General features: G+C 40.5%; 1 protein-coding gene across 1 annotated transcript; it reads right to left on the reverse strand.

Moving 5' to 3' along the window:
* Window positions 1–6717: 6717 nt before the first annotated feature.
* chdh (choline dehydrogenase) lies at window positions 6718–15838 on the reverse strand. The gene is made up of 8 exons (XM_030785018.1): window positions 15811–15838; window positions 14277–15104; window positions 13941–14092; window positions 12364–12493; window positions 11539–11673; window positions 10863–11005; window positions 8500–8602; window positions 6718–8228 (listed from the first exon to the last, which is right to left on the reverse strand). Exons 2-8 carry the CDS (start codon window positions 15028–15030, stop codon window positions 7810–7812), a joined length of 1836 nt encoding a protein of 611 aa, XP_030640878.1. The 5' UTR covers window positions 15031–15104; window positions 15811–15838; the 3' UTR covers window positions 6718–7809.
* Between the last annotated feature and the right edge of the window lie 3156 nt (window positions 15839–18994).

Below are 18994 nucleotides of genomic sequence, written 5' to 3' on the forward strand. Positions count from 1 at the left end.
TGTAGAGACAGTTTAAAAGGTTGAAATAAAGGACTTTGTATAGAAATAATTAATATATTTTGTTAATAAAAGACCTAAGTCAGGTTATAGTAATGTCCTCCATTTGATTGTGGAACAGCTGTGTGTTACTAAACTAGAGTAAGGTTATATAGAATTATCTATGGGGTTTTTTTTTTATAGAATTATGTTTGTCTTTGTGCTGCTGACTTTTTGAAGAATTGAGTAATCAAACCAAGGATGGTTTAAACCAATGTGAATTTATAATGTACATGATATGCAAAAAAATCACACTTCCTCTTGGTAGTATAAAATTTTTAACCTATGTTTTTTTGTGTCAAAACTGACATAAGCACAGAGAGTACTCCACAGCCTGGTTCAGATCAGCAATGACACATCTTGAACGAGAACTGTCATTTTAAAAGTTCCAAACAAAATCATATTTCACCAGGAAATCATGGGGGAATTCATTTCTCCATTTAGAAAATTAGCTCATAAATCGAAACTCATAAACAACTCACAGTAATTTGTCTTCATGAGCTGAGTCCTGATGCTATTTTAACATAGTGTAAAATACACTGGGAATGATTGTATTAGGGAGAGAAAAAGAAATCAGATTTTAGTTCAGATCCAGGAGGAAGGCTGCTGCTTTTCTGCATATTCTGCACATGTCAAGTGCACAGGTAGAGAGAATATTGTTTTAAATGCGTTTTGCGTTTCTGATGCTGCTGGACGGGGGAAATCAAGAAACCACTGGTTTTCTTAAAAACTGTTCAGAAAACTCACACATTTGATAAAATGATTAAATCTTGCTTTCTCTCTCATACATATTTAAATGCAGTAGACATCCTTTTAATGTATAATAAAAAAGTTTTTTTTGTTTTTTTTTAAGACTTTCAACAGTACATACCTTAACGCAGACTTTAGCGGATACGTTGTAAATTACAAACACCTTTTCTTCAGGTTAAGTGAGTCCAGGACTCAGTTTTACATAATTTAATTTCTACAATTGATCTCTCCTACCTCTACCAATGTCATTCAATGCCTCTTTTATGTCATTGTCACTGTTTGTGATCAGGTGGAGATGAAAGATACAAGCTGTCCAAATACCTGGGGGGTATTCCATGATGTAGGTTTTTCCAGTTGGCTGGGTAATTTGAACCAAAAGTCAAGATTCTCTTACAGGAATATTCCCTGATTGTTCTCTCCTGTTTGGATCATTTTGACTTTTTTGCTCAAGTTGGTCGACCGATAAATGAATTGTGTTTTATGTAGTACCACCCAGGTGCCTGCACAAAAAACAACCATGTCAGATAATCTTTGTTTCTTCAAATCATCAGCTGCTGGTGAGACACAGTGCTGACCATTTGTTTTTAAAGGTATTGTCAACCCTATCCCTGCTGCGCTGGAGCTGAAAATCTCCATCAGAAATAAAAAGCTTAAATCTCAGGACTCCTCTCTAATAGGGAGTAGAGCACAGCAGTCTTATTCCATAGTGAGAGCGTTTTGGGGCCTAATCATGTTTAAGTATCCATTTAAGGTTGAAGAAATGTTTGACCTGCTGACACACACAGAAACAATTATAACATTTGTAACAGATAATTGAAGCATTAACCACAATACACTTGAAACCTGTGACACATAAACAATGTTTATATATACAGTGGCGTCTGGACGTTATTATCAAAATATATTGGTGAACAAGGCTGACGTTTTGCTTACAGGGTTGTCAAAAGTAACAAGGTTGCTGGGACAACAGCAGTTTTCTGAAAGTGAGAACACAGCAAGTTAGTCCATTTTTATTCAATGTTTGAACCAAGGCCTTAGTAGTAAGTAACACACTTAAAGGCAATGTGATGAGTAGGGTGAGCTGGAGAAATTCGGGAAATGACATCACCGAAACAGCAACGGATGATGCCTCCCTTTGACAACCAGGAGAACTATTTTGATTCCGTCTTGTTCAAAGCTTGTTGCTCTGCCTCAGAGTAGACCATTTTCCAAGGATGCAAATGTCTTCCAATGGAATTCCCTCACCTCTTGCCTGAGACATATACCAACTCTTGAGTGGGGATTGTCTTTCAATTTATTTTGTTTGCTCCTGTAATGGATTCACCATTGTGGTGAGTTGCCTCCTCGCATTAGTGTGGCTGCCTCACGCTGCCTAAAAAAAATCTGTATTGGTCTACAGGTTTCTTCATTTCTCCATTTAAAGGTATCTAACAACATTTTTCAGAATGAGAATCAGAATCAACTTTAATTCCCCAAGTACTTTAAATGCAGCAGGAATTTCTGATGACCAGTGATACCAGGAGTAAAGTAATAAAAGAAAAGTACATGAAAAACAGAGAGTATGCCTACCAGACAAAGTGCAGGCAATTACAATCACTGCACGAAGTAAACAAGGTTCATGGGAGACCACATCCAGAGACAACATAAACATGCGTAACAAAAACATATGTATGTACACTGTATAGTCTAGAGAATTGTGTTAATGAATAGAATGTAATACTTTTGGGATGAAGTGCAAAGTGCATGTCCATCTACTCAGCATATTGGGTTGAGGGTGAGTTATGTTGATGCAGTATAAGTCACTTGGAGGGTTGATTAAACAGGGTGACAGCTCTAGGAAAGAAGCTGTTCAGATGACAGGTGGTACCGGTCCCGAGAGACTGGCACTGTTTTCCTCAGGAAAGTTTCTGGAACAATTTTAGATGGATCAACGACATCATTTTCCTGAATATTTCTTCAACCTGAAGTTGTACTGGGTTGTAATAGAGGTGAAATGACAAAATGACAACTATCCAAACAGCTTCTCTGCAGATTGGACAGGTTGTTGAAGTCTATCTGTGTGTGCAGAGAGTGCAGATGCAAATCTAAATCAGACAGGGATTGGGGATGTGAGGATGCTCTCAGTGGTGTCCCTGTGAAACTTGAGTTTCTTCAAATGCCAGAAGAACTACATGTGTTTCTGAGGGTCTTTTTTTAATGATGTTGGTAATGTCAGTCACATTTGAATTTGTAAATGATGACAGTTCCCAAGCACTTGAATGAGTTCACCATAATGAATGGTTTATTGTCGATTTGTGATGGGGACTGAACACGGTTTTCTCAGTGTTAAGCTGGAGATGGTGGGAAGTACACCCTGGCACCAGACACTCCATGGTCTCATTCCCATTAACAAGGAGACTTAAAAGAGTGATGTCATCGGCAAACTTCATTCATTTTACCGGCGTTCCTGACAGCAAAGGGAAATGGACACAGCCCTGTGCGGTCCTAGTGCTAATACCAAGAGAGTGATTGGTCTCTGAGTGCACACACTGCTTCCTATCTGTCCGTAAGTTGGTGATCTGCTGACAGATGGAAGGGGCAACATCCAGGCAGGCCAGTATGATGTGAAGGATGTAGGGGATGACAGTAAGCTTACATACAGTATCCTTGCATGCATGCCTGCGGAGTTCAGCTGTTGCAGGACATAGTGGAAGCCAATATTAACAGCACCCTCGGCTGACCTGTGGGCTCTGTAGGCGTTTCTCTTTTCATTTCAGTTTATGTTTGGTCACACATGCTTTTGTCCAAAGGTACTTATAAAAGAGCATAGAAAATAGACCTTGAATTTGACTTGTCTCAGTATGCAAAGGCTCGAGAATCACTCCAGGGACCATGTATTGATTAGAGCTTTATTTGGGTCAGAAATATTTTGGGCTTCGGTAAGTATATACCTAACGTTTAAAATACTGTCAAGTAAAGTGAAGTTACAGGTTAAGTTTGAAAGTGGTGAGTTTCTTGAATGTGTCTAGTGTGTCTGCGCATCTGATGGAGAGAGGCAAAACATTCCCCCAGCAGACAGGTGCAATATTATTGGTTGCTCTGAAGGCCAGCATCAAATTCTTAAACCAGATGTGCACTGTACCAGGCAGCCAGTGGAGGGATACAAAGAAGAGTGACTTGTGAAGCCTGGCTGTTTAAAATCTGAGCAAGCTGCTACATTTTGAATCCTCTGGAGTGGATGGATTGAAAATGCAGAGAAACCAGCCAAGGGAGCTTTGCAGTAGCCCAGGCCAGAAATGACTAGAAGCCTGATATTCCTGATGTTGTAGGGAATGATCACCTGACTGCCGTAATGTGGTCTATGAATGCCAGATTCTCATCTGCCCTTGCTCCAAGATTTCTTAACTTTTTCTCAAGTGTTACTGTCAATGAACATATCTTGACAAGATACTTGCACCCTCCATAAAACCCAGTAGGAACCAAAACAGCCAAGTGCCAGTTGCAAGGCTCACTGGATCGCTAGCAGGATCTGCCGGTTTATGATGTCAAATGCTGCAGATGGGTCAAGTGAGAGCATAGTGTCTTAGTGAAGCATTGTAATGAAGAGATGTGAACTGATCTTGTGAGGAGCATGAAGAGGACACAGCACAGTAGAGGGTGAAAAGGTCGAAGAGTGTAGGTTATACTGAAAGGTGACAGGAGGAGAGGTTGTGGGGGAAGGTGGAGTTGCGATGGAAAAAGATACATGACATAAGATCTGAGGAGAAATAGAGAGGAAGAAAATAGAGACATTTATGAAACAGCTTTATGATATAAGTGTGTCATACTCAGTCATTTAACCTGGTAGGTACCGTGCACTGATGTGCTACCTAGCAAGCCCTTTACGAAGGCTAAAGGACTTGGTGTTAGACTACAATATGCCCTCTGTACTAATTTGTTTACCTCACGTCAAAAACAAACTGCCATGTCTTTGAGCTTAAGTCAACACTGTATTCAACACTTAATTTGGCATTTTCATAACACTAAGTTATTGCCAGTACCTGCAACAGGAAGGATGACCTGTTTGTAATCATTTAACAGTTGAGTTTTCCCCACTTCATCATTTTTAAAAGTGTTTCCTCCTTCTTGACTCAATAATTATTCATGTTGGCAGGCTGTGTTGACAACAACTTGCATGGGAGCCCTGCCAGGCAGTTTGTTAAGTGGTTTAGAGGAGTAATTTGTCTTCACCTGGCCAGGTCAGTTCTGCATTTTACCCTGTATATCTCATCTTCCTCTGGGTTAAGGTTTACAAGATCCACGTCACGTGGTATCATCCATCGAATCTAAGGGACAATATCATGGAGTGTGCGGAGGCCGACTTGCAATTACCAATGGAGAGCAATTCAGAGACAGCCAACGGTGAACGCTCTCACGCATACAGACTAACATACCTTCACACCTCATTGTTTTGACTAATGTTGCATCTGTTCTGTGTGAATACTGATGTAAAGCCACATGATGAAATTTGAATACTCTTCGCCACTGGATCTCAATCCATCCAGGGCCCCGCTGTTATCATAGCAGACTGAGCTGATTGTGAGATAATTTGAGGTTTGTGTTCCAGCATGTGGGTGTTATACTCTCTGGAAGGTACAAACCTGTTTGTTTCTGAGGGGAGGAGCCTTTTTGCACCTCTTGGCAGCCTTTCAGCTCACATATCAGCCAATCCCATCTCCTGCTGCAGCCATAGTCCTTTCCACCGCCTTACCCCTGTGCAACATGAGGAGTGAACTAAAGTTTTCAATGCATGTCAGATAAAACAAAAACAAACAAACATCCCCACTGCCAGTCATTTCCATCCGTCTGTGTAGAAAGTCTGGCAGTACTCAAAAAAAAAGAAAAATCATAAACGCTTTCACAATAATTTTCTTACATTTTCAATGCATGTCGGATAAAACAAAAACAAACAAAACATCCCCACTGAAAATCATTCCCATCCATCTGTGTAGAACGTCTGCCAGTGATCTCAAAAAAAGAAAAACTATTAACGCTTTCACAATCATTTTCTTAAAGAGTTTTTTTTTTTTTAAATAAAAAAACATTCCAAAGAAATAGATAAAGCCAACCAGGTTGGCAGAAGTCTTAGTTGAATTTTCTTTGTAGAGACAGTTTAAAAGGTTCAAATTAAGGACTTTGTATAGAAATAATTTATATATTTTGTTATTAAAAAACCAAAGTCAAATAATAGCAATGTCCTCCATCTGACTGTGGAATAGCCGTATGTTACTAAACTAAGGTTAGTACGGTCAGTAAGGTTATACAGAATTATCTATGTTTGTTTTGTGTTTTTGTTTTTTGTTTTTGTTTTTGATAGCATTATGTTTGTCTTTGTGTTGCTGACTTGAAGAATTGAGTAATTAAACTGAGGATGGTTTAAACCAATGTGAATTCATAATGTACATGCAGGGTTTGGTAAGATTACTTTGAAATGTAGTCAGTTACTGAATACAAATTAATCCATAATCCACTGGATTACAAAAAAGTTATCCAATCTGAATACTTTTGGATTCCTTCAAAATCAAACACTGAAAATGTTACAGCTTATACTAAAAAAATGGACGCAGCCACGAACATTTGAGTTCCACAAATATTCTTTTTTTCTGTGATTTCTTTTTTACCTAACCGTGTACCGAGGAAGATGACTTGGACTGTTTTTATATAGAGGCTCTGGGTGAAGTTAAGTGACAAAGCAAGGCTATGAAATGTTTCAAACCAGATTCACAAAACGAGGAGTTTTTAGGCACTTTTATTTGAATGCTATTTTCTGCAAAGGCTGAAAAAAGAAAAGAAACAGCCTAGATTCAGAAAGCTTTAATGTACTGTTGTGAATTGTGTCCCTCTTGTTTAAGCAGTCTGTCGAAATCTGTGGGATTTAATGTTGTCAAACTTTTTTTTTCTTTTCTTTTTTTACGACTGCTTTTCTCATCTTTATATAGCATATTTTTAACGACAGTGCAAAGACCCTTATTCATCTGAATAGGTGAGAAATGTCTCAAGAAGAAAGGACACTGATATGAACTCGTAACACGACGGACATAAAAAAAAGAACTAAACTAAAAATGTAAACAATATTTTTCCCTTCTTGCAAATCATGAATATTTTCAAGATTGTTTTTCATTATCTTTCACATTGCACCATCATTGAAGCAGAAAGGATCACAATTGGGTCGTACCAATCACCTACCCATTAGCAACATACATTATAATCTCATTTTGTATGATTCATATCACTGTGCTTAATAATACTGTCATAATACTGTCATATAGTATTGATTAGTCATTTCAGTTATTTTGAAGTCATATTGATTAGGCATTGCAGAAAACATAATTCACATTGAAAAAGCTAATCAATAGCTTGCACTGTTATAATATGCATCATTTTAGAAAACATACTTCACAGGTATCAAGTGCAGGTCAACAAACCCTAGATAACAGCTGCACATCCAGCAAGAACAGTGGGGCAAGAAAAGAAAAGCATCAAACATCTTCATATGCCTGAGGTCAAACTACACTAAGCATAGACTGTGTCAAAGTTTAAAGCAAACGTTAAGACCTGGTTTTGTGTGTATTAATCCAGATTTTTAAAAGTGATTAATTAATGTTTTCTTGGGCTCCCCCTAGTGTCAGAAGACTGGACCTTCAAAAGACAAATCGACCAAACCAGTTCCTAGCAAGAAACTCAGCCATTGGCTTCTTGTATCTTGGTGAAAGAGAGAGAGAAAGAGAGAGAGAGAGAGAGAGAGAGAGAGAGAGAGAGAGAGAGAGAGAGAGAGAGAGAGAGTGGAGTTTAAGCTGTCAGTGAGGTCTGGAGTAGTGTTTGTTGACAACATAAGGATATTTCATCGTGCTAAATCCAGTTCAGAAACAGTGTTAGAGCATAAGTCTTAAAGAGTTACATCACATTTCTGCTGGCAGTTCTCAAAAACTGAGCTTTTGTGTGTAGATTCTGTTAGTGTTATTTGTGGTGGTCCTCTCGTTAGGCGTGGCTATTTGTCTGTTTCTCTCATCGCTGTGTGTCCAGACTTGGAGGCTGGTAAACGGGCACACCGGGGTCATGGAGAGAGGGCAGCCCCTTGATGGCGTCGGCCGCTTTCTCTGCGATCATGATAGTGGGAGCGTTCAGGTTCCCACTGACCACACTGGGCATAATGGAGGCGTCCACTACCCTCAGCCCGTCCAGGCCGAACACCCGCGTGTCTGGTCCCACTACCGCCATGCGGTCCGATTCCTGGCCCATCTTGCACGTACAGGAGGGGTGATACGCGCTGTCGGCTTTCTGCCGCACGAAGGCGTCAATCTCGGCATCGGTGTTAACCGACGGGCCCGGCTGGACCTCGGGACCACGGAACGGATCAAAGGCTTTCTGGGCGAAGATTTCTCGAGACAGTTTGACGCACTCTCTGAACTCCCAAACGTCAGTGTCTGAGACAGAAGAAGGGAAAGAAAGATAACAGAGACAGAGAAATAATGGTGAATTTAAGACATATCGACAAGGGAGGGGAACAAGTCCGAAAAGGCAAGAGGTACAGAGAAACAGAGAAAGAGAGAGAGACATAAGGAGAAAGAGAGAAATAAGCAATGATAGGGAGTTAGAGAAAGAAAAAGAGAGGAAGATGGAGAGAGGGGTTCCAGGCACTCCTACAATAACCATAGTTTACCATGCAGTGGACCATGTATGACCTACTGTCCTTACCAGTGGAGAGGTAATTGGGCTGAACGATGGGATGATCCAGAGGGTTTCTGCTCTTCAGTTTTAACCATCCAACACTAGTGCTCCTCATTGGTCCCACATGAACCTGCCACACATCACAAAGATTTTTCAAAATTATGTTTTTTTTTTTGTTTGTTTTTGTTTTTAAAAGAGGGCTTCACGGGAACAAATACATAGATGGACGATTCTTTCTCCAAAAATGAACAGAGTATATAGCTTCTGCTTGAAGCTTTGATCCAGCTTATATGAGACATATATTGTTATATTTTAAGCTGTAATGTATATTTGGAGTTGTTGGGTGAGACCAATAAAGAGAAATGATTTTTGGAAGAGGTAACACAATGTATTGGAAAATCACACTTATATGTGTATTCCACTTTCTTGTTGAGTTATCAAGAAAATTAGGCTTCCTAGTCATCTGTAGTCATGTTTTCAAGTTACCTAATGTTATTGTTTACCAAAGCCTGTCAAGTTCAAGTTTATAGTTTAGAGCACAATATCACTCTTTAAAGTCTCAAAGGGCTTTACAGGCCCACAACAACAAAAAAAAAAGGACGGCACCCCCTGACTTAATCCTCATAGTGGGCAAGAAAAAACTCCCCAAAAACCCAGGTGTAACAGGGAAAAAATGGAAGAAATCTTGAGAAGGACCACAGAGACAGGAGACCCCCTTCTTGGCCAGTCAGGTGTGGAATAGGTGCCAATCAAGTGGAAAGTTACAAGTAATACAATCATAATGCAAAAGAACACACACTAGCAGACAAAACAAAGACAACAAAAGCAGGACCAGTAGGGGGGCGATGAGGAGGAGGCTGACAGGGAGGGATGAAGAGGATGGAGGGGGGCGGGGCACACCTGGGAGGACGACAGACACACTCACACAAGGCGTTCACACTCAAGCATACACACACAGAAGATGAGGGGGGGGGAGACAGGAGAACATTAGTGGGGCGTCAGGACTTAATAAAGCAAATAAAGAATGTAGTGCGTAGATGCAGTAATGCAGCAAAGCTACTGGCTGTTGATGTCGATCAAAGTCTGTCTGTCGTAGGTGATCATGGCATTGGAAAATGTAGCACTGTTGCTTAAAAACAGTGCGAATAAATTAACAAAAACAATAAAGTTGAGGAAGAGCCCTGAGAATGCCAGCCATCTTGACGGCGCGTTACCACGGAAACGTCAAACTGTTCTTCATCATTATTCTTTAGTCCATGCATTTGTACTCATGGATGAAAGCAGTATTAACCATACCTGAGACTATACACGTATACATGTTATAAACCTTTTCCCACATAGCCCTTCTATGCTTTCAGTGTGTTTCACAAAACAAGTTGTTGTCACATGAGTAATGCCCGATAACCACTGTGATGAGCATAGCGCTGAATCATTACAGAGATCTGATCTAACAAATAACTAATGACTCCCCACAGCACTGCATTGTCTATTGATAAAGAGATGTGTTTTCCTTCAATAGAGGTGATGATTCAGACATGAGTTCTGAGTGAGTTATGAGCTATAACTGCAGCATGTTCGTACAGGCATCAGACAAGGCCATCAGACCCTTTCCCAGTCTGATATTTAATAACACTATGAGTTAAAAGAGACATGACTACATGTTTTAGGCCATCGGTTGCCTATGGGTTTGTGTAGCACGATGCTGTGACAAAGAAGCTTTTGATCGAATGAATTTCAGAGCCTCCAATTGTTCTCATGTTGTCATAGGCACAGTCCCTTTACAGTCAGCTACTCTATTGTATGTATACAACAAACCATCATCCTGTTTTAAAAAATGAATTGAAAAGACAGGATGAAAGGAAATACAATGCAATACCATCTGCCAGTTGACTTAATGGGGTTAAACGGCACTGATGGGAATGCTTTTAACAAAGAGATCTATGATCAGTGGGGTTTTTTCCAGGCCAGTGGAAGAGCACAGTCTGAGTTCCTTAGAAACAGTTCCTGGAAAAGCTTAACAATGATGTCAATTATTTGGTAGACTAGAGGTCTAACCCTCACAGACCAGACTTTAATATTCCCTTTTTAAAATTTTTTTATTGCAATATTACAGCCTTTTTTTTTTTCTGACACCATCCCTTTGCCAATTCAAGAGGGTGAGGATGGGTGTATACCTCCTCTGATGCGCTAGAAACACTAGGGCATGAAAGTGAAAACGACTAAGGTCAACACACTTGCCCAAGGGTGTTTCCCTCCACACCCAACTACAGTCAGCAAACCGAAAAAGCGTGTGACGTCGTGCCATTTAAAAAAACGAAACAATACAAAAAAAAAAACAAACCCAAAAACTTCATGGGAGTCTACATAAATTCAAAATGCGTCTTTCTCACCTGGTAAGCCTCAATTTTTGAGCTAACGCGGCCGTGATCGATGACCTGGGAGGGTAAAAAGTGGAACTGAATGTCTGGGTGGGTCACACCTGGACGACTGCGGATGAAACCTCCGCTCTCCAGGTGAGCAGTGGCCCCATAACCTGCATTATGGACAAGGAAGGACAAATCAAGGTCATTGCCATAGCAACATGAGCATTTATTCTGTAATGAATCCCTAATGAATTCCTATTCAACCTGTCAGTGGCCCAAATCCAGAAAAAATTACAATGAGAGTTTGGCCTCCTCGTGTATCTAAAGGCAGAATATTCCCTAGACTTGGTTAACCTTCAACAACCTTTAGCAGCTTTTTTACTTTTGTTTTTTTTTTTGTAATGGTAGCTAACAGAGACTGACACATAACAGAACCTGATAACAACTGATTTATGGGAAGTCCCGAAGCAACACGCAAGGACTATTCAAAAGCTAGCTGCCAAAGGACGGCGCACGTGCGTAAATGTGAATGAGGACTGAAAGCCACAGGACAGCGATCAGTGAACGGCGTAGGAGGACAACATCTTCTCCCCTCAGAAAACTGGTTACGTCACGTCTGAGCCGCAGTAGGTAGATGGTGTTCATTTGCTTGTCACTGACGAAGCTGACAGTTGTCATATTATTATTTAATATCTGTATTTACCTGTGTATTTAAGCAACCACTCCAAACCAATCTTCACCATATGGAAAGGTTTCTGAGCTTTGTATAATGTAATAGGCTGAGTACATTGCTGCTGAACATACAGCTCCAGATGGTCCTGAAGATTACTGCCTACACCTACAGAGGGAAAAAAAACCATTTCAAACACATGAAACAAAGAAGCATACGTGAAACTCTCAAAAACAGGATGTGAATATGTGAACATAACTGGTATATATTGTAGAAATGTCAAACATCAGAATCTTCTGGCAAACTTGAATGCTTATCCAGTCGCACATTCAGCCAGTCAGAGACCTGGATTGCTGTCCTCTGAGGAATGCGGTTAAATCTTATATTTACTGATGTAGCTTTATTGTCCAACATCTGCCTCTTAACAATTTACTTTGGTTGCTTCATGGAACCATCTTGTGAGGTCTCTTTAACAATAACATTTATGTTCTCTGTCTTTCTGTTTTATTACAACTTGGTGACATTGCACTTATGACAAAATGTTGGATACTTGACCACTAAAAATTTCAAAACTGTTTTTTTTCCCAACATAGCTTAGGAGATATGAAAAGAGAGCTAATGTGAGGCGGGAACATAGAAAAAGGGAAAAAAAAAGAAGAATGGAGGACCAGAAAGCAAAGAAAATGCTCTGTGCTTAGGATACTGTAGCCAGTGGTGTATTTGGGGGGAACAAGATCAATCCAACAAAAAACAGAGCACCGCTACATGCTTATCTATCATACCTTGCGAGGGCTATAGGAGAAGGGAGCAGAGCAAAAGGAGACGGTGGGAGAAAAAATTAAAAGATTGGAGAGTCACCTGGGAGGTGCTGGACGACATTGATATCCATCTTTTTAAGGTCATCAGCATTGCCTATACCAGACAGCATGAGGAGCTGGGGAGAATTAATAGCTCCTCCACTTAGAATCACCTCCTTCTCAGCGAACACCTGAGAACATACACACACACACGCTGATAAATGTGCATCAGACAGAACCTGAGACACACGCACACACACATACAGATAAATGTGCATCAGGCAGAACTTGAGACACACACACACATACACATATATGAGTTGAGAAAAGTAAGCTGTGGGCATAAATGTTCAAAAACAAGTTTATCTTGTTCAATAATTCATGTCAGAGCGCTTAAGTGGTCTACTTTTCCGCTAAAACGAAAGTTTCACTTAGCAATGAAGAGAGAGATGGAAAGAGAGAGACATACAGAAAAAAAAAATCTGATTACAGTTTGGAAATGAGATCAGAGATAGCAGTGAGGCTGAGGCCCACTAGAGGAAATGACATCACGTAGCAGCTTCATATCTCATTTCACTGGTAATGATCTGACCATGTCTGCAGCCGTGAAAACTGAAGATAAAGCAGCATGTTCTTCAGGCTTCAGCAAAACATCTCTCCAAAACACAAATCCTTTCAGTTGGCTTCTTCTGCGCTCAAAATCAGCATCCATGTTCCACACAACATCCATATTTGCAATATGCAATGGAAGTATTTTACTGTTTGCAGACTACTATGAATCTTCTCTCCTGATCTTATGTTTTTTTCAGAACATAGTTTGTTCGTAAGACACGGACAAAAACTGAACTGAATATGAAACTGTAGTTTGCATCATGCCAAGCTGTGCTCACTATTATAAAAACATTAATATCATTTTCATGTTACATCAAATTCAAGGCTGCTTGTTATTTAAGCATCAGTATGTACCTTAAAAAACTTTCCTACACAGAATTATGCCATTTATCCCCCTTCCCTTTCTTTGCGAGCTATTGTGGTATAAAGCTTAAGTGCATAACTATTACCTAATGGAATTCAAAACATTTAACAATCTGATAATATAATATTGATGAAATGAACACGTTAGAATACATTAGGGCACATTAGATTTGCATTTGTGAGATGAACAGATTAGAACTGATTCTATATACGTATGTTCATGGTTAAATTACAATTACCACTACATTTCCTCCAAGCTGCTTTCACACTGAGTTGACCAATACATGTATTTGTACTCATTGAATTTCTACTCGACGATCAATCAAGTGTCATTTTCTGATATCTTACCCTATCTTCAGAGACAGTTTGAGGAGACATTCCACTGCTTTGCATAATCTACAAGGGCTCTGAAAAAACATTAGGTAACTCATGGCTACTCTAATTTCAAGATCACACACTCGGTTGTAGAGATAAAGGAAGAACATTCTAATTCTACACCGATGCCAACTGCATCACACCTGTCTTAAAAATTTCCCTTATAAATTAGTTTGCAGTGACAGCTAAAATGTAATGTTTAGTCCTTAAGTCTGTTAAACAGGATTCAATTTCAGATTTTTGTATATTCATGATTCTTTCCATGACCGTCTTAATGCTCGAGCACACCTTCTTTGTCTGGCCGTTCTGTTGATACTCCACGCCAATGGCTCGGCTCCCGTCGAAGAGGATGCGGGTAGTCAGGCATCGAACCTCAGCCTTCAAGTTTGGGCGTGAAAGGGCAGGACGGAGATAGGCACTGGCTGTACTCCATCTCTTTCCTTGGAAAGGATTCAAATGAAAAAAAGAATGAAAAACCTGTCCACTTAAGTCACATCTTGCCCTGAAGTCAATTATGAATGGTCATATCCCAGTTACAGGTACAGTCTTGTACTCTGGACACATCTTAATTTTACACCTGAGAGCTCATCAAAGTTGTGAAAGTACAGTAGCAGGATCCCATACCTTTGTGGATGGTCATATCCATCCATCCAAAACCCTCCTGCTGGTATCCATTCATATCCTCTGTGTAAGGGTACCCCGCCTGTTGACCCGCCTTGATGAATGCGTGGTGAAGTGGGTGATCGGTTTTACCTCGGGAGACGTGAAGGGGTCCATTACCTCCACGGTACTGGTCCGCGCCCAGCTCGTGCGCCTGGGCTTTACGGAAGTAAGGCAGGCAGTGTTCGTAATCCCATCCCTGGGCACCCTCCTTTTGCCAACGGTTGTAATCCTCAGCGTGTCCCCGGATGTACACCATAGCGTTGAGCGAAGATGAGCCGCCCCAAACCCGTCCGCGAGGCCAGTACATGACCCGGTTGTCCATGCCGGCCTGAGGCAGAGTGTGGTAGTACCAGTTGTACTTATCGTCGCAGAGGTTATAGGTCAGGGCCGCAGGCATGTGGATCTTCCACGAAAGTCGAATATTGCCTAGCAACATGTCCTTAGGCCCCGCCTCTAGAAGGAGTACCGATTCTGACGGGGTTTCCGACAGGCGGTTGGCCAGCACGCACCCGGCCGAGCCGGCACCGACTATGACGTAACTGAAGGACGGGGTATTCTGATTGGTTGTGGTCGTGCTGTAACCGGATGACACAGAAACACGGCCCTTGCCCTGTTTCTGTGTCAACTGAACAGGTAATTGAAGGCAGCCTGAGGCACGGGCCTGGTGGCCTAGGCCCGCAGCCACCATCCGACTGGACAGAGGGACACGCAGCATACTCAGATAGAGTCAGTTCTCTCCTCAAAACACAGTTCTCTTATCACTTTCAAATGACAGCAAATGACAAATGACTGAAAGAGCAAAGGAGAACAGCACAGGGATTAGCTGAACATCACACATTAACATGCTGTAACATGCTTTAATCTAATTGTTAAATTCTCCTCAAACGATTCTTCCTCATGTAATTACGACCATGATTTTATTCAGCATAATTACTGGTGAATTATATGCATGTTTGCACGCGATTTACACAGCAGCTCGAACGTTTAATGTTTATGGTTTCCCAAAAAGCGTTTCTTGAGTCAGACATAAAAAGAAGACAAGAATACTGCATGGAAACGATCACACAAAACAGTTTATGCAATTCGTTTACTTCACTATGTAGGTCGCTGTAGTATAACTTGATCTCTCATGCTGTTTAGGAGACTGAATGCTATAGGTTGTTAGACAAGGTTTGGTTTCTTCTAGGCCTGCTCGCCCTACTTTGGTTTCGCAATCAAAACTGAATCACCTTTTATTGTCAAACTTTCACTGCTTTGTCGGCTTTAAACAAGTTAACACCAACCCCAAGAGTTTAGTCTGCAGAAAGACGCCGCGATCATCTTGACGACAAACACTCGAGTATATTTCACTTTTCCCTGTACTTTCAAAGGTTAAACTGGACTGACAACGGCCGTTAACAAACTGCACTACACAGAATTGAAACATTTAGTACGCATGTATTAAAAAAATCGAATCTCTTTTGATTACGAGAAAAGTCTTGCCTTGCCTACTCACTCTCATTCACCACTTCCAGATGATCCTTCTGGCAGTTTGGACGCTGCGTGTTAGCAGTCAGGGGCGGAGTTTCAAGTCAACTAACGGGAGAAGTAGGGAAGGGTTGGGCTGAGAGGGTAGTACTGTGTTGGGAATTGTGTGTTCAGTCTCAAGTCATAAGAATTTAACGATTGCTGACTGTCAGTAAAAGGAAAAAAACAGTAAATACTGCCACCTATGTAAAAGAAAAAAAGCAGCAGTTTCTCCTCTTTCAGCCAAGATTGCACTGCCTTTGCTATCACTAATGAAACAGATTAGGCTGAACTTAAATTGCCATCCACCAAAATTCTGTGTAGCTGCCATCTCTTTTTCTTTTGTAATGGTAGCTAACAGAGACTGACACATAACAGAGCTCCATAACAATAATTTGCAGATTACGGAAGTCCCGAAGCATCATGCAAGGAGGACCAATTTAAAGCTCGCTGCCAAAGGGCGGCACACGTGCGTAAACGTGAATGAGGACTGAAAGCCATAGCACTATAAATATTGAGCTGAGAGACATCAGCCATCAGTGCACGGCGTAGGAGGACAACATCTTCTCCCTTAAGAAAAATGGTTACGTCGCGTCTGAGCCGAAGTAATTGGATGGTGTTCATTTGCTTGTCACTGACGAAGCTGAAAGTGGCCGAACTGATGTCTCCCAAAATTGTAAGCTGTATTTTCATTCAGTAATTACTGTGTAAAATGTCTTACTTCTGTCTGAAACAAACATGTTGTTTACTTAATTTACAGAGTGTTTCCTGCGAACTAAGTGGTGAGTAAAATCTATGTACATATCTATCTATCTATCTATCTATCTATCTATCTATGCAGGTGGCAAAACGTTTATGTTTAAGCCTCTAATGCCGTTAAAACTATGATCTTCGATATGGTCTGGCAAAGAGATGAAGTCGCTTGCCTTAGTGAAAGGTCCAGACTTGATTATAGCTCAGACAGCATCTCATGTTTTCTCAATGAACATTTTCTAGGGGGGGGGGGGGGGGGGGGGGGGGGGGGGGGGGTTGGTGGCTACTTAAAGCCCTTTGAGACTGGAAACAGTGATATTGGGCTCTAAATAAACTTGGACTTTAATTCCAGTCAACCAGTTGATAGCTAAATATCCAACGTTTCAACAACAGGATAATAGGAAATTAATGATTTGGCAGGCTTGCGGAAAAATCAGTGATGCTCAAGGACCGCAAGAAACTCAAAGCGGTTTCAGAATGAGTGGAAACAGCCATGATATTTCCGAGTACGTCCTTTCCATAAAGGAAAGTTTTATTGGTGCCCACGTTTCCATATGAATCGCTATCCAGATGACCTGAGGGGTATTCCAAGTACGTGGTTTACTACTTACTCTGGGTTAATTTAGCTGGGTTAGTCACTAAACCACATACTTGGAACACCCCCAGGTAGGCTTGAAATTTCATTTTGATTTTCGACTGTAAATTGAAAGTGACAGTCTGAATTCTCATCTTGTGGCACAACCGAATTTTTGTAGCTTTAGCATATTGCTCCCCGGGTCATCAGTATTTGTTTGTTTGTTTTTATATTTTATCGGGTTTTGTTATTTATTTATGGCATAGATAAGGGTGTAACGATACACTCAGCTCACGATTCGATTCGATTCACACGTGTTTACATTTCGATTCTTCTACGATACTTTTAAAGAAAATCAATTGATATGACACTGGAATGAAAACAATGGATTTATCTTTGATGCATCAAAAAAGCTGAACTATTGTTCTATTTTTGTACTATTAAACCAAAAGTGATGACAGCTTGACCCTAGGAAGAATTCTATGAAAGCTAGACAAAAAATAGTCTTCAAATATAAAATAATATTACATTTAATGGGTCTGTCTGTATTAATATGAAATTATGAAAATTGCACCTCAACAGACAACGTCAAATTTAGACACGAGTTAATGAGCTACCTCTCCGCACCTTTCAGAATTTCTGTAACTTTGGTTTGCTTCGTTGTTCAAGGCTGGTTTTACAGACTAAATCAAGTGGGGGCGTGACGGGATGTTGTATTTGGGCTCTAGTGTCTTATATACGAAATCCTTCGTTGTCGACTACCGAGAATGGTCTCATGTCATTAGCAATGAACACTCCTATTGATCTGGTGATATCCTGTGCTCTTGCATGAGGCAACGGGGATGCAAAACTTTTCTTTCTCACATCCCCTAACCGGAGTTTGTCGTTGTGGTGGCATTGTAGATGCTGCATCATATTCGTGTTATTAGCAGCACTGTACGTGATAGTTTTTCTTCGTTTTGTCAGTTAATTTGTCGCTATTCTCCTGCTGAATGATTGGAAAGGCAAAAATGTTGCCACACTTCTGATTTAAAGTAGGATGGCGTATCTTCGATTTCAATCTCAGCTCCAGCCACACTCATTACGTTTCACGCTGACGCTGCTAGTCTGCTACTGAAACCTCTTCTTTCTGTCTATGACTGAAACCTGTAAAACGTGAGGCCTTGACTGAAATGTCGGAAGCGTTACGACACTGGTAACATGAATAATGATACGGGTGACTGCTTTCATTTTATATATTCATTTACTACCGCTGGTGAATTGTAATGTATGTTATATTTGGTGTTTGTATGCATTTTTATGTCTAAACATTTGAAATAAAATATATGTTTAGTGGTGATAATACTACAAAAATATAATAAGAGCTGACGACTAAAACCGTCCAAATGTATCATGCCACGATTAATCGTTACACACCTACATATAGATGTGTTTAGTTGTCATAGGCTACACTACTCTCTGTTTCCTCACTGTACTCTTTTAGTCACACTCACTGAGATTGAGGTGCTGGATTTCTTGAAACCAGCGAGTGCCAGCAGCAGACAATTGAGAGTAGCTATATCATAGCTGATCTCATTTGAATTATTGATACGAAGTTTGTGCTAAACCCATTTTTATGCTTTTACTTTGAGATAGAGTTCAGTGTTAGCATAAAATGTAATTTAACATAAAATGTAATTTAGTCATCAAATATCAAATGCAAAAAAAGACATGATATTTATTGTGTGTGTGTGTGTGTGTGTGTGTGTGTTTAGATGACCCTTTCCCTGTGGAGTTGTTATATATGTCTGACTCAAACCCTTCAGTCTTGCGTGACCTAAGGGTGACACTGGGCTCCTCTGGAGTT

This window comes from Chanos chanos, chromosome 9, assembly GCF_902362185.1.
Source record: "Chanos chanos chromosome 9, fChaCha1.1, whole genome shotgun sequence".
Lineage (NCBI taxonomy): Eukaryota > Metazoa > Chordata > Actinopteri > Gonorynchiformes > Chanidae > Chanos > Chanos chanos.